Source organism: Neophocaena asiaeorientalis, unplaced genomic scaffold, assembly GCF_003031525.2.
Source record: "Neophocaena asiaeorientalis asiaeorientalis breed wild unplaced genomic scaffold, Neophocaena_asiaeorientalis_V1.1 scaffold130, whole genome shotgun sequence".
In the NCBI taxonomy this organism is placed as follows: domain Eukaryota; kingdom Metazoa; phylum Chordata; class Mammalia; order Artiodactyla; family Phocoenidae; genus Neophocaena; species Neophocaena asiaeorientalis.
Window position 1 is genome coordinate 14,282,151 of NW_020173397.1, and position 16,047 is coordinate 14,298,197.

The following is a 16,047-nucleotide window of genomic DNA, read 5'->3' on the forward strand; positions in this document are numbered from 1 at the left end:
AAACACAAGAACTAAAATCTTGGTGAGAATGACTGATATGACTGGTTTCTTTAAAAATAGCTGCACTTCATTCTAATTTTCTCTTTAATCTTAGGAGAGGGTTCAGAGAGATGCTTGCTATCTACTGCTAAATTTTAATCAATAAGTGAATTACTCTTTTAATCTATTTGGCTACTTTGCATGCATTGATTCTCCAGCCCTCCTTTCATCAAAATTCTAATCATCTGAGAATAAAATGACCAGATTGAATCTATTTATCTAGTAAATCATGAATCAAGAGTTACTAATTGCTTCTGTGGATTTCAAACTTCTATAACTCAAATGTCACTTAAGTTCATGAGACTGAAAAAAATGCTGCTAAAAGAACATTAAGAATTACCTATGTATTTAGACACATAGCAACATATCTAAGATTTAAACAAAAACTTTAAGGAATGCTTATAATTTTTCATCAAGCCAGCATCAACTGAATTATAAGGGACTCTACTAATTTTTTTTCTTTAGCCTGAGAAATTTGTTTTATCTATGATCACTTATCAAAAATGTTATCAGGTGGGACTTCCCTGGCAGTCCAGCGATTAAGACTCCATGCTTCCACTGCAGGGGACATGGGTTCGATCCCTGGTCAAGGAGCTAAGATCTTGCATGCCATGCAGTGCGGCAAAAAAATCTTTAAAAATTTTTTAAAGATTTTTAAAAAAGGTTATCAGGCAAAGGGTTAGTTTCAAGATTTATGGTAGCTTACACTGAAAATCCTAAGTGCTAGACAAAATCCAAAGAAAGAGAACATAAACCAGATAACCACCAAGCCTTACCAGAGCATAACAATTTATTGAGACCTTGATATCATATAGATAAAATACACAGCACCACCTTAATTTAAAAATGGAAAAAGTGCTGGCAGGCTGTAGAGAGGAAGTGTATAATTAGTGAAATTAGACCCTTTGAAATTCCTCTGGGAGTTGAAAAAAAGTCAAGATTACATGAAGCTGGCAAAACAGAAAGAAACAAAGCAAAAACAAAAAAACTCACTCCTGCTCAACTACAGGACAAAATCAAACCATCCGTCTAATTTAACTAAGCAAAATCATCACAGGCCCCTGGCCTAGACCACAACTAAAAAGAACCAGGCAAAACATTAACATGGCTTCTCGGGGAAACATCCCTCCCTGACATTCTCAGTTTCCCCACAACAAAGTGGCCACCAGTGACTTTAACCACCTCATTGGAGAGCTGTGGCTTCTGCTTCCTGTGATACTTGCCTTCTTCCCCCTCCACCATCCATTCTCCCCGCAGCACTCCTTCACCCTCTACAGTAACATTGTCTGTGTAAAATACAAATTTCAATTTCATCTTGACACTCTTCAAAGTTTCCAAAAGCCCTTAGGATGAAGAACAAAATCACAGTACAGCCTACAAGGCTCTAGAAGTTCTGTCCCCCATCTACCTCTCCACCCTTAACTCCATCGTTAGCCCTTTGCTGGGTACCTTCTTACCACCTTGATCTCTCTTTTCCTCCAAGTCATCTGATTTTCCTCATTTCTAGGACTGTGTCCCTAATCCCCCAGTCTAGGTTTACACCGTCATGTCTCCACACACTGATCAGAATTCTAATTCTGTAGTTGAGCATCTGACCATTTCTTCAAAGACTGTATGTTCCTCGAAACTATAAGATCCATACCTGTTTTGTTCACCAGTATGTTCCCAGCACCCAGTACATAGTAGGCACTCAATAACTATTTGAAAAACACATAAATTAATGACTATAACAAAAGGTTACTAACCATATCTTAGAAGGTACTACAAAGCAACCTAAAAAAGGTACATCAAATTTTTTAAAATTGCAAAACACAGGACCAAACAATTCCCAAAAGAAAAAATATAAACAGCCAACAAAATTATGAAAATATGCTTCCCCATCATCAGTGATCAAATAAAAACAAAAATTTTAATTTCCCAATTACATTATAAAAGATTAAAGATATGGAAATAGTTACGGGTATTAACATAAACAAATTATTATAATCTATTGAAGGACAATTTGGCAAAATGAAAATTTTAAACTATAATATACTTGATCCAGTTATTTTATTTTTAAACATTTCTTCCACAAAAATAAGTTCATAAATATACAAGAATGTTTACTACAGAATTCTTTCTAACAGTAAAAAACTAGAAATAACCTATTAAGTTGCATTATATCAGAATAACGGATTGCTACACAGCCTTTAAAAGAATGAGATCAACCTGAACTTGCTGATAAAGAAACATGTTATATTCTTAAATTAATCAAATAAGCTACAGAACAATATATGCTGTATAATCCCATCTTTCAAAGAAATGTGTTATTTTTTTGTCTATGCATAATCAGAAGTCTGGAACCACACACACCAAACTGTTAGAAGTTATTATCTCTGTGGAAAAACATTTGGGATGAGGAGTATTTTTATTATTATCTTGCTGATTTTTGTATTGTTCAAGTTTTGCAATGAGTACTAAAAACATACAAAAGTAGAGCTACTCAAATTAATATTCCCTCACCAAAAAAAAAAAAAACAACAACCCAAATTCACTGGTCACATTTGGTATACAGTAGGCACTCAGTAAGGGGTAACTCAGAACCTCGACCCCTGGACCCTAAACTACCTGTTCAGCTTCATCCCGCACACTCTTGATCTTGAGCCTCCTCCACTCTGACTAGTCTGTTTCCCAAAAACATCCTGAAACTTATCAATTCTGTGCTCCTGCTTAGGTTTTTCTCTCAGCCTGGAAGGCCCTTCCAATGCCTCTTGTCTCCTGTATACTACAGCCAGCAGACCACCTGCTCCCCCCGGCCATTACATACACACAAATACATACACATACACACACACACACACACACACCTGCCAAACTCCATTTCATTGTTAAGACTGTGACCAAACGCCATATCCCTCCCGAAGCCTTTCCCAGTCTCCCAGTCAGAATTAAAGGCTACTTCCTTAACTCCCCCGTATAACTTTGTTTACATTTCACTTTCAGTACTAACCACCATGGCTGACACTAAGATCCTTCAGAGTAGAAGCCAGGTCAGTGACCTTGGCCCTCCTAAATATATAACCCAGTGCCTGGGATGGAGCAGGGCTTCCACGCTTGTTTGTTGGTCTGAATCACATGGAAATGTAAGATGATGAGAAAACACTTTACAGAAAGATTCAACATTCACAAGAAAAACTGCAGCAAATCACTCTCTGGTTGTCCCTGCTGCAGTCTGCCATAGCACTGTGACAAATGAAACCTGGCATTACCTGCTGCTATACTTCTTGGCATTCCACAGCTCCAGTGACAGCTTTGAGGTATATTCAGGGTGTCTTTTCCAGAAATCCTGTGCCTTTCATCACCTCCTGACGGAAAAGACTGCGCAGGATCAGTGTTGTTTGGTAAGGCTATTCTCAGGAACACAATAATGGTTCTAGAATTTGACTTGAGTATTCTTCCATTTCTCCAGAAATTCTTTCAGATTAAATATTGCCTTAGACTACAGCTTTGGCAACAGACACGCAGACCTGGCTTCAATCTCAACTGGGTCCCCCTAGGAAAGCTATTAAACCTAGGTAAGCCCACATTTCTTCATGCATGAAAGGGGAAAAATAATAGTACCTATGCTTCACAGAGTTTTTGAGAACTGAGTGAGATTAAATGAGAATTAAATACAACTACATGAGCCTGTTACATGCTTAGCAAAATGCCTGCCTCAATTACCAATAAGTATGAGTTATCATTTTTAGTGTTATGTTACTGTAAATATCCTTCCAAGTTTGCTGATGCCCTATTTCTGACAGGCTAATATTAAAAACCATGTGAAAGACAAAGGAGGACTTGACCAAAGACTGAAGATTACATTCATATATTAAACTGAACTATAAATGTATATACAAAATCAATAAATTCAAGTCTTTCCTTACCAATAATGAATGAAAAGCTTTCCTCAAATTCTGCTCCCTGGACAAGAATCACCCATGGATTCACACAACAGAAAACCAAATCACACGACATGTGCAGGAACAATTCAGCATCAAACTCAAAAAACTGAGAAACACTACTGTTCAAATTTCTTTATGATGCTTGGATGTGAATTTATGGGTTATTTTTTTTTAACCAGAATACAAAAAAAAAGAGAAGACAAAATTGTAAACATATGATTTCTGCTCTGAAAAAACTGCATAAGCACACATTAAAGTGTTCAGTAAATGGTTACTTTTTATCACCATGCATAATTACATGATTAATTTTTGTTTTATTTTCTGTTAAATGTCTGCTCCCACTTGACTGCACACCCCTGAGGGTAGGGACCATATCTTCCAGGCTCTTGCTCTTCCCAAGTACCAGAGCAAAGGCTCACACATATGTCTGGTTAAACAGGTAACAATACCTGATGCATGGAGGTGGAAAAACTGTGGGTACAACATTTATCTTCCCTCTATTTGGCATTTTGTTACTCAAATTCTGTGTGTATCATTAAAATTTCAATACTTAAAACTTATATCTGGGGCTTCCCTGGGCGCAGTGGTTGAGAGTCCGCCTGCCGATGCAGGGGACCCGGTTTCGTGCCCTGGTCCGGGATGATCCCACATGCCACGGAGCAGCTGGGCCCGTGAGCCATAGCCACTGAGCCTGCGCATCCGGAGCCTGTGCTCCACAACGGGAGAGGCCACAACAGTGAGAGGCCCGCGTACCGCAAAAAAAAAAAAAATTATATCTGAACACACAGCATTTGGTTTGGAAGTGGTACAAAAGCATATTAAGTCATTTACAGCTAAATTTCAGATTCTAAAACTTTCCCAGGACCCCCTCTTATACTGAAAGAAAAATGAGAAAGGAAAGGTAGCTCCATCTCCTAGTATTTGAAATACAGAAGAAACGCCTCCATCACGGCAGTGGTTCTCGATTGTGGCCCCAGACAACTGGTGGTCTCCAAGGGTGCCTTGCATGCTCCACTGATGGATCAAAATTGAGAATATACCTCTGTCTAGGTGACTGCCTACTCAACACAAAAATGAGCAAAAAAAGGAAGACCTGCCCACTGTGACCTAAATGACAGAAAGAAACAAGTCACACAAAGCAAGCTCGAGAACGTGCAGCATAATTCCCAATCCCTTAGAGATTTGGAGTTAATGCTTCATCATCAGATACTAACTTCCTTGACTCCAGAAAGCAGACTAGGAAGCTGCCTTCCAGAAAAGAAACGTATGAGGCAATAAACACTGAAAACGTCCCTTCAACTTCATTCTTATCTTTTCTTCTGTTTTCTTACCCCACCTAAGAAGCCTTGGCAACATAATCCATGCCACTGCCCTCAAGTCCCTTTCTGCCAGTGGTTCTCAGCAGAACGGCAGGTCCAGTGAGAAGACACAAATATTATGAAGAAGCTTTTTCAGAACCACCTCCCTAAAGTAAGAAAAGAAAACAACAAAATAACAATTAAAAAAAAAAGCAGTACAAGCAGTCCTTGCTTTGCACAGCACCGACACGCATGCATCTCAGTTGCCATAAGGAACACAAGTCCTCTAACAGGACAGTTGAATTACAGTGACCACAGTGACATTTCACAAAAATGAATGATCGAAAGAGGGAACTGGCCAACAAACATGAAAGCAGGGCAAATAAATGACAAGTGGTTAACACTGAAAGTGACATTCAAATCAAATGTAAAAGGAGTTATAAAAGAATTAGCTGTGGGAATATCGACACTGCTGTCATTGGAGAGATTCCAGACATGCAGCCAGAGGAAAATGAGTGAAGGCGAACTTACCACATACGGGGAAAGAGGCTGGGACGAAAAGGACAAACATGTCCCAGAGCAAGCTGTGCCAGCAAAAAACGCCACGTTAAAGGAACACTTGTTCTGTATTGCCAGTTATATGACTTAAAATTACTTCTGATACTTTTTTTTTTACAAAGAAATACAATCTTAATGTTTTAAATTACAGTGTACTAAATGTAAGTTTTACTTCTTTTTTTTCCGTTTCCCTATACTTCCACAGTCTACAGTAAGAGAGTTATTAACATTGACAAGAATTTTTAAAGGTCGTTAAATAATCATTTTCATCAATTATTAAGATCACTTTGCATGACGTCCACTCGCACATTCATCTTTCCAGCCCCAAATTACACGCAAAGGACTGCCTGCACTTCACACTGCAGAGCACCAACACTTGCCGAAGTTCCTTCACCTGTAACCCAGTTAAAACTAACTGAGACAATACCCTGAGAAAACCATAAATCAAAGAGTCATGTACCAAAATGTTCATTGCAGCTCTATTTACAATAGCCCAGAGATGGAAACAACCTGAGTGTCCATCATCAGATGAATGGATAAAGAAGATGTGGCACATATATACAATGGAATATTACTCAGCCATAAAAAGAAACGAAATTGAGCTATTTGTTATGAGGTGGATAGACCTAGAGTCTGTCATACAGAGTGAAGTAAGTCAGAAAGAGAAAGTCAAATACCATATTGTAACACATATATATGGAATTTAAGAAAAAAATGTCATGAAAAACCTAGGGGTAAGACAGGAATAAAAATTTTTTAAATTAAAAAACATAAAGTAACTGAGACAGGGATGCTTTCGGTTTCACTCAAGTAACAACCCAGATGAACTACAAGGTCGATGAAACTGCTAAGTACTGAAAGGGAGAGAAGAGTCAGGCTGGAAGGAAAGAGTGGTTTGGAGGTATGTTTGTTTGTTTTGCATTGAAAAAAGTAGAAGAGGGCTTCCCTGGTGGCACAGTGGTTGAGAGTCCGCCTGCTGATGCAGGGGACACAGGTTCGTGCCCCGGTCTGGGAGGATCCCACATGCCGCGGAGCGGCTGGACCCGTGAGCCATGGCCGCTGAGCCTGAGCGTCCGGAGCCTGTGCCCCGCAACGGGAGAGGCCACAACAGTGAGAGGCCTGCGTACCGCAAAAATAAAAAAAAAAATTGAAGAAAAAAGTAAGGCTACTATCAAAATTATTTCATTCCATCTTGGAGGATTTCAATACAGCTTTTTTTGTTTGTTTTTAAGGAATGGAATAAAGCCAGCCCTCCATATCCTGGGGTTCCGCATCGTCAGATTCAACCAAATGCAGATTCAAAATATTTGCAAAAAGAATTCCAGAAAGTTCCAAAAAGCAAAACTTGAATTTGCTGCATGCAGGCAACTATTTTCATAACATTTATATTGTATTTACAACTACTTACACAGTATTTACCTTGTATTAGGTATAATAAGTAATCTAGAAATGATTTAAAGTATACAGGAGGATGTGCATAGGTTACATGCAAATACTACATCATTTTATATAAGGGACTTGAGCATCTGTGTATTTTGGTATCCACAGCGGACCTGGAAACAACTCCCCTTGGCTACCAAGTTTTAATTAGGCATGAACCAGATGTATACAGGTACAGTGTTGTATTTTTTCTTTTTTTTTAATCTCATAAGCATTTTCCATGTTACTATTATAGCACATACTCTTCACAAGCACTGTTACCAATGGCCCCTAAATAGTCCATGAAATGCATCTATCATCATTTACCTAACCACTCCTCTTTTATTTCATGTTTTCCTATTATCTTCACTGAGCTAAATGTTATGAACATCTCTAGGTCACTAATACTTATTTCAAACTGCTCTCCTAAAAGCATGCACCAGTGACTGTACTCTTGGAGGTTTTTTTCTGAATAGTCTGCTCTGTGCTCCAAATGAAAACTTAACATGCCAGAAGTTCTCTCCCTATTCAGCTCTACAGCCCTTCAATCCTGCTCCAGAAACTTCAGGAAGGAAACAGGTAAATATGTGCTCTACGTCAGGCTCCGTACTACATCTCACTTAATCCTTAGAAGCCGAGGCTCAAGACTTCTGCAAACGTGAAGCTGCATTCATTCACCCAACAAGTACTGAGTGCCTTCGAAGTGTCAGGCATTGGTCACACGGTAGTAAACAAAACAGAACTCCCTGAGGAGTGCTTAGCCTCCTCAAAGACGCTCCCAACCATTAAAAAAAAAAGGGGGAGCCCTTCCATTTCCGGACTACTTCAATAATAAAACCCTCTAATGGCTTTCGTTATGCTTTATATAAAATCCAAATTCCTTTCCACTGCCCACCAAGACTCACCTCGGCAGGCTTTGTCTAGCTCTCCAACAGCAGCCTCTGTCACACTACCCTCACCCACTAGGCCTCAGCCACCACATTCACATCCTGAACCCTTTCCACCTGAGGATTTTCTCACGTGCTGCTCCCTCTGAACTTTCCCCTCTGCTCATCAGAATGACTAGCCCCTTACCTGTTAGGTCTTAGCTTAAACGTTAGCTCCTCAGGGCCTTCCTAGGGCACTCCATCTAAAGTAGGTTTTCCAATATTATTCTCTCTCTCTCCCACCTCAGTTCATTCCTTTCACAGTACTTATCATATAGCCTTGGTTTGTTTGCCATCAAATCTCCAAGGGCAATCACAGTAGACAGAACACATGGCAGATAAACTGCATGCTAAATGAATTCACCAGGAATGAGATCTAACTTCCTTGAAACTTCTACCAATCGATCCCAATTTTACCCTCTGTAACTACGAAAAAAGAAGTATGCATGTGTACCCTTCTTTAATAAAATAAATTTTAATACAATTTTTTTTTGTTGTTAACTCTGACACTCACCTGTTTTTAGCAACTGCTACTGTTGCTGACTTCAGCGATAGTCTCAAGGAGCAGTAAATGGAATCCCAGGTTACACTGCTTGGAATCTGAGCTCCAACACTTACACCCACGAAATGTATCTCACTTGTGTGACTTTGGACAAATTATCTAACATACTATTCCTCAGTTCCCTCATTTGGAAAACTAGGATAAGACTTCAATTGTTTGTCAGGCTTAAATGAGATGATGTATGTAAAGAGCCTACCCTAGTTCCCGTCAGAGCAATGTGGATTGTCATAAGTACTACTGCCATCTCACCAGCTGGACAGGAAAACGTCTTCAACGGGGTAACATACTTCTTTGCATCTCTAAAACCTAGCTTCTACAAATATCAACAAATCTAGATTTAAAACCATCATTCCACCAGTCTGGGTAAGATCCCCCTTCCACATCTTTCCATACACTCTGAAACTAACCCTCATCGTCATTTATGATAACACTCATTTTACCCCTTCTGCCTCCACCACCTGACCCGTGCGGCCAGGTCTATCTTGTTCACCATGTTATCTCCAACACCTGCAAAAACATTTGATAATTAAACGAAGAAAGTCCTCTAGGCCTCCATCTCTCAGGAAAAGCTTTTGAAAAGGTTCTTGTCTATTTTCTGCCTCTGCCCGCTCTCCTACAGTGAAAACATAGGCAGCCAATCTGTCTTGTTCACTACTGTATCTAGTATCCCCTACTGAGCCTGTCCTAAGAAAGGTTTCAAAGTATTTATTAAAGGATTTGGGGGATGGGGGTTGATGTTAAGACACGTTGATTCTCGTTGTTTTCTAAGGAATTAAACACCACTAACGTACTGGCTCAACGCGCGGCTATTTGTGCTCATCAGTATATACCATACCCAAAGCCTAGAAAAATGCTCGGAAGCAAACTAAGCAGATTATATATAAGATGAATGAATCGATACGTCATTTTCCGAGACTGAAAAAAGATACAGCAAAATGAAACCACAGTCTTGACCAGGTCTGTGAGCGACTCAAGAGTTTTGTTACATATATTTCATTCATTGCCAAGCTCTCCAGAGTATAGTTACAGTATACAATTGAAACTTTTCTTTTTCCGTTAGGTAAACCGCGGTGCGGAAGACTATGAGTCAAGCGGCACCCCTATCCCATCCCCGTCTCTTTCTGTCACACAAGTAGGAAACTCAGAACCTTGACACGAGGCCCAGCGCGGCCCAGGCGCCCCGTGCTTCCTCCCAGACCGGGTGACCGGTGACCCGGGGATGATTCAGCGCGCAAAACCGGAAGGAGGTGCTAGGACAGGGAAGCCTCCGGCACCCCTAGCGCCCCCACTCTACCGCCCGGTACTCACCACCAGCGAGGCTGTGAACCCAGGCCGGTCCATGGCCACATAGACTCAGTCAAGGTTATAATTCAAAGCTGAGCCGACTCAGGTCGTGGGCCCCTGCACTGGGCGCCGCCATCTTGGAGGCGGGGCATGTAACGCCGGCAATACCGTGGCCACGTGAGGTTGAACCACAACGAGTACACAATTACACGTGCAACCGGGGAAGCTGGGCCAGAAGGAGGGCCAGGAAGGAGGGGCGGAGCCTGGAAAGTGTGGTCGAATCAAGTCTCGCGACTCTTCTCTGCCTCCGTTTCCTACAGCTTCTGAGTGGGCCAGGTAGAGGAACTCTCGCGAGCAAACGAGCCTCGACCGGGAACCAGGCGTAGCGAACCCGATGATGAGGAAAGGGTGAAGTCCAACCGTAAACCCAAAAGAGGCGTGGCTATAGTGGAAGGCGGGGCCGTGGAGAGGCAGGACTAGCTTCAGCGGGCGAGACCTGTGGATTCCAATGAGTTATTTGCATTTATCTGTTGGTTTCACCTGTAGAAATTTTGTCTCATTTTCCATAAAACAGACTCATTATCAGAAAATTATTAAATATAGAAAAACATTTCAAAAATTTCCTTACTCGAGCTAAAAATTAATGTCCTCTACTTACCAGCAGTTTTTGCACTTAATATAATTCATTTGTTCGGTTATTTACTTGCTCATCTTGTCAGCTGTAGTATCAGTTGCACACTTCAAAGACCACTTTAAGTACTTAAAGTTTCTTGCCGTGGACGTGCCTTTACATTTTTCAAACAAATACCTTCTAAGTTTCCTTCTATTAAGAGCCAACTGCATCTCAGATGTGGTGCTCTAATACAGCCACTTCGTAAGGTAAGCACCGTTAGCATCCTCATTTTACAGAGAATCCTGATGCCCCAAGAGGTCCACTAACCAACCCAAAGCTAGAGAGAACATAGCAGACTCAGGCTTGAAATTTTAGTTAATGACCTCATCATATTTCTTCAAAACCTTTGCAACAGCCTTAGGTTCTTTGCCTTTCTTCAATGTCTTTCATACCACTTTTATAGTCAATATTCTCTTCTAGTTGAGATGTTCTAGAAATGATTAGCAGAATGCCTTCAGGGCTTCAAATTCTGAACTCCCAGAAATCTGGCAGTGGCTTACCTGAGTGGTTCTGTTACCGGCCAGGGTTCTTGGACTCCTTAGTAAATAGAAATTGAAAACACACCAGACGAGAAATTCAGGCAAGGCTTTATTGGGACTCGTACTGTAGCAGGACGGTGCGAAACAAGTAACAGGTGGCCCTGCTTGCTCCCTGAGGGGAGGGCAAGCTGGTCCCTTACATGGGGCGAGGGTAGGGGCAGGTCCGAGGGTCAGGCTGCAGGGGTGGCTTGGGTGGGGTGCCCATCCTCTTGGTAGTGCTGTGTGCAAGGATCATGTGCGCTACCATGCTTTTGCTCCCGACTCCTCAGATGTGCAAGTTAGGTTTTGGGGCTTTTTGTATCTTGTTCATAATTTGCCCCAAATGTGCATGCACGCAGTTGTTTTTAGCCCTTGGAGTTTCTTTGTATTTGTTGCTTGACGAGACGTTTGTCCAGGTGCAAGCATTGCTGCAAAGGGTCCCAGGTCCCAGGTCCCAGCCTGTAACCTAGCAGGACACTACAAGGCCTTCCTGGAATAGACCCCACCCATGTCCCCTGCCTGCCTTTTGTCTGTAGAAAAACTTTAGTCAAAGAATAAATTTAATCAGAGAAGTGAGAAAATGCAGAAAGAAAGGAACACAGTCAAGCAAGACAAAATAATAATACTTTGGCCATTAAACAAAGTCAAGGACATTTAGTTCTTCCCCAAGGTCTATAGATAATATTCAGAGCCTTGTCCTTTGAGCTGTTCTGCAGATACTGAAACCGCCACCAGGTGGAAGAAGTTAACCCTATGCTGCCCACAATCACGTAGACCCCAGACCGGCTGGAACCAGAAGGTTGATGATGCTGACTCCCAATTTCCTCACCACCAACCAATCAGAAGAATGTCCACGAGCTGATCACGCCCTGCTCCCTGAACACTATTAAAGACTCCTCACTACCCCCGTCCAGGGTGGGACATACAGTCTTAGGGGCATTAGCCTGTTGTGGTCCCCTTTGCCTGGCAAAGCAATAACGTGATTTCTTTCTACTTCACCCAAAACTCTGTCTCCCAGATTTAATTTGGCACCGGTGTACAGAGGCTAATTTCGGCAACAAGCCTGTCTCAGTTCCGGCTCTGGGTCTTTCTGATGAGGGTGCAGTCAAGGCATCGGCTAGGGCTATATCTGAAGAGTTGTTGGGACTGGAGGATCCACCTCCAAAATGGCCTATTTCCATACCTGCCAAATTAGTGCTAGCTGTTGGCAGTTGGCCTCAGTTCCTCACCACATAGACTTCTCCAGAGGATTGCTTGAGTGTCCTCAGCTGGTTTTCACCAGAGTGAGTGATCTAAGAGAGCAAGACAGAAATGTTATGTTCTCTTCTATCGTTCAGAGGTAAAAGCTTCATCAGGTATTACATGATGCCACTGGAAACCCTTTAGGAAATACAGATGTACAAACATGACCTGGGGACTTCCTTTCATGAAATGCTTACAGAAAGATCCATTACCACTTGTGCATGCCTTTTAAATGGAACGTTACAATGCACTGTCATTGTCACCACATTGCAGGCAGAGTATATCCTCAGATCTTCTAGTTAAAAAATCTACCAAATGAGATAAGTACTGCTTTGCACCAAACATGTGAAATTATACTAATAATATTGTCTTCCTCAATTAAATCTACCACTGTAAGCCAAGTTCACTTTAGTTCCGAAATATTCGTAGTATTTACAAAAATTATCAGGAGGTCAAAAACAATACATCAAACAAAACAAATTAGGTCCAGCTTAGGGGAAATAAAGGACATAATCTTTAGCCAGAACTAGACCCAAGCTCCAAGTTCCTGATCTTTATTGAAAAATAAAATAATAGAATCATTTGCAATAAAAATATTCATGTATCTTAACCCATATGCATATTTTAACCCATATGCAAAAATATATATAACGGAAAGGAACCCCTTAAGTAATAAAATCAAGGTTATACTTTCCATGTGGATTTGTGTTTCCATTTTGAATCAGTGAGGAAAACAAAAAAAGACTGTCCTTTCAATAAATGGCTTTGGGACAGTTAGATAACTATTTAGAAGAAAATTATGTTTCATCCCTGTCTCACACTTTACCTCCAAAAACAGTTCCAAATAGATTAAAATTCTCACTTGATATAATTTATTAGAGTACTAGAAGGAAAAGGTAAATATTTTAATATTCTTGAGGTAAAGAAACAGGTTTATGTATGAGATTTTTTTTAACTAGGAAAAATATTTGCAGCACGTATGACAACAATTCTTAATTCTAAATAGTTCCTATAAATCAATAAGAAAAACACCAATACCAATAGAAAAAAATGGGGAAAGTCACAAAGGAAGAAAAATAAGTAGCTAATGAACATGTGAAAATATTTTAAATTCCTTAATAACATGAAAATTTAAACAATACAGCACTTTTCAAACCTATCAAATAGGCAAAGATTTTTATAGGGGGAGCATCAAAGCAACTTTTCTGGTGAGTGATATGACAAGATATATCAAAACCCTAAAAAATCTTCTTTGTCCTCAATTGTTCTACTTATTGCATTGTACTCTAAGGAATTATATTTTTTTAATCCATAGAAATATGACTATAAGCATATTCATTTCACCGTTTTCATAACAAAAGACGAATTTTTATACAACCAAAAATGTTCATCATTGCATGATTGAGATAATCTGGTTATAGTATCCATACGTAGCTATTTAAAACCATGATGTAGGAGAATCTTTAATGATATAGAAGGATGGTCAAAATAAAAACAGTGGCACAAGAGCATTTGCATATGCTGGTTTCTGTCCTTATGCCCCCCAGCAGATCCACTCCCTACTTTCTCTTCTTTTGTTTTCTGTCCTAGAAAGCTGACCAGTAGGAACTGCCCCCTGGTTTCCGGTAGCGTTTGGCCAATGAGAGTCATCGGCAGATCTGAGGATGGCCAGAGAAAGAGGTCAGGGTATTTCTTCTCTGCTCCCTCCCTGCCTCAACCCAGTTCTGGCAGGTGTTGCATTCCCCTACAACACTGCTACTATGAAACAGCCTCCTCTCTGGCTCCCTTTCTCTTTTAGGTCTAGGGAGGATAATGGCTTCTCACTGTTGTAAACCCTGGCTGCCTCTTCGTACCTTATTGATTTTCCTAACACTGCCCAAGTTTCTCTTCAAAATCCCAGGTGGGTGGGTGCCTTCTGTTTGCTGCTAGAACTCTGACTGACAAAAGACACTCTAACCCGATTTTTGTAAACATTTACATACTAGTTCTCGATTGCTGCATAACAAACTACCCCAATACTTAGCAGCTTAAAACAACAAACATGTACCATCTCAGAGTTTCCGTGGGTCTGAAATCTGGGCCTAGCTAGGCCTGGCTGGCTCATAATCTCTCATGAGACTGCAGTTATGCTGTCAGCCAGCACTACAGTCCCAACTGATGGCTCGAATGGAAATCCACTTCTAAGCTCTCTCATGTGGCTGTTGGCAGGATTCAGCTCCGCACAGGTTGTTGGAGTGAGGGGCTCAATTCCTCAATATCTGTTGACTGGAGTCCTCCCTCAGTTCCTTGCCTCGAGGGCCTCTCTGTGTGGGAGTTTGCAACACAGCCCCTGGCTTCCATCAGAGCGAGAGAGCACCCAAGATAGAAGCCACAATCTTTTGTAACCTAATCACACTCAAGGGGAGCGGATTATACGAGGGCATGAATATAAGGCAGCAGCAATCAGTGGGGACAATCTTAGAGGCAATATATATAATTTACAAATGCACAGAAAAAAATCTATATGATGACGAGTTATCTTTGGGGCCATTAAAAATGATGTCTGTTTTCTTCTTGTGTTACTGGCCATTTCTAACGAATAAATAGTACTGCTGCAGCTATTACCATCAGATATTGTTGCTGACCTACCTCCAGCTGACAGCCACTCACATGATATTGCTTAATTTCTTTGCCTTTTCCATGAGCAAGTTGATATCAACCTGCCTAGATTTTACAAAGCGTGAATCAGTTATCTCCCATAATTGGGTTTTGTTCAATATTTGACCCTAGATGAAGCTCTGACTAGGTTTCCAAAACATATATAAAAATAATCAGGATGAAATTTGCTCAGCTAATTTTTACATTCTCTGACAAAGATCTCCACTCTTTTGGACGTGGAAATTAACCTAAAACCTTGTGCCTTGTGCATTAACTACCCATCAGTTTGGTAAGCCTGTCACACCGATATATAACACCAAACTGCCCTTGCTGTAATTGCTCCCCTCTGTTGAAGTGGCAACTGATAATTATAGGTCGCCCTTGTGACACTTATCTGACACAGATGACGACAGCAAATGATTTTTCTCAGTCACTGACTATTGTTATATTGAAGGGCAAATCGAGCTATTTTTCTCTCTGCAGTAGAGGAAATAATGGGAAAACAGAAATGGGGTTCGTGATCTTCCCATTACAGGAATTTAAAACAAAACTGTCCACCGTTAAACAACAATCTTCTGGCTAATCACAAATAAGAGCCTTTACTATTCTTCAAATTAATTCCATCAGCAAGTGCTAACCAGTTATTGTGTGTCCATAATGGCCTTTTTTCTTTCTAAACATCTGACCCTCCCAACTTCATTTTTTATCATGGTGTTCCATGATTCTTACAATCTTCTGGTTTAAGAAGCCTGCCTCTTGTCCAATTTCGTATTTATCCTTGATGCCTAAACCACTGCCTAATCCTTCAGAGGCTTTCCTCCTCTCCTTTCTGCAAAACTGAAGGCTCTGGTTTAAGCCTTCAAAAATCATAACTTAATGACTAAACCAGTCATAGAAACCTTCTCCTGTCTCCGTATCCCCATTTCTAGTTCATCTGGACAGCTCTGCAAGAGTTAAAAAAAAAAAAA

At 40.7% G+C, this 16,047-nt stretch overlaps 1 protein-coding gene across 3 annotated transcripts in view; it reads right to left on the minus strand.

The window, feature by feature from the left end:
- Nucleotides 1-10,225, minus strand: part of SLC25A26 (solute carrier family 25 member 26) — a 144,722-nt gene extending 134,497 nt beyond the window's left edge. For all 3 annotated transcript variants that reach the window (XR_003003498.1, XM_024747026.1, XM_024747025.1), the window contains exon 1: nt 10,034-10,225. Coding sequence is in view for 2 of the 3 variants with exons in the window: in XM_024747026.1 (XP_024602794.1) it covers nt 10,034-10,066 (33 nt within the window). In the remaining variant the exon portion in view is untranslated. The remainder of the gene's footprint in view (nt 1-10,033) is intronic.
- Nucleotides 10,226-16,047: the final 5,822 nt, after the last annotated feature.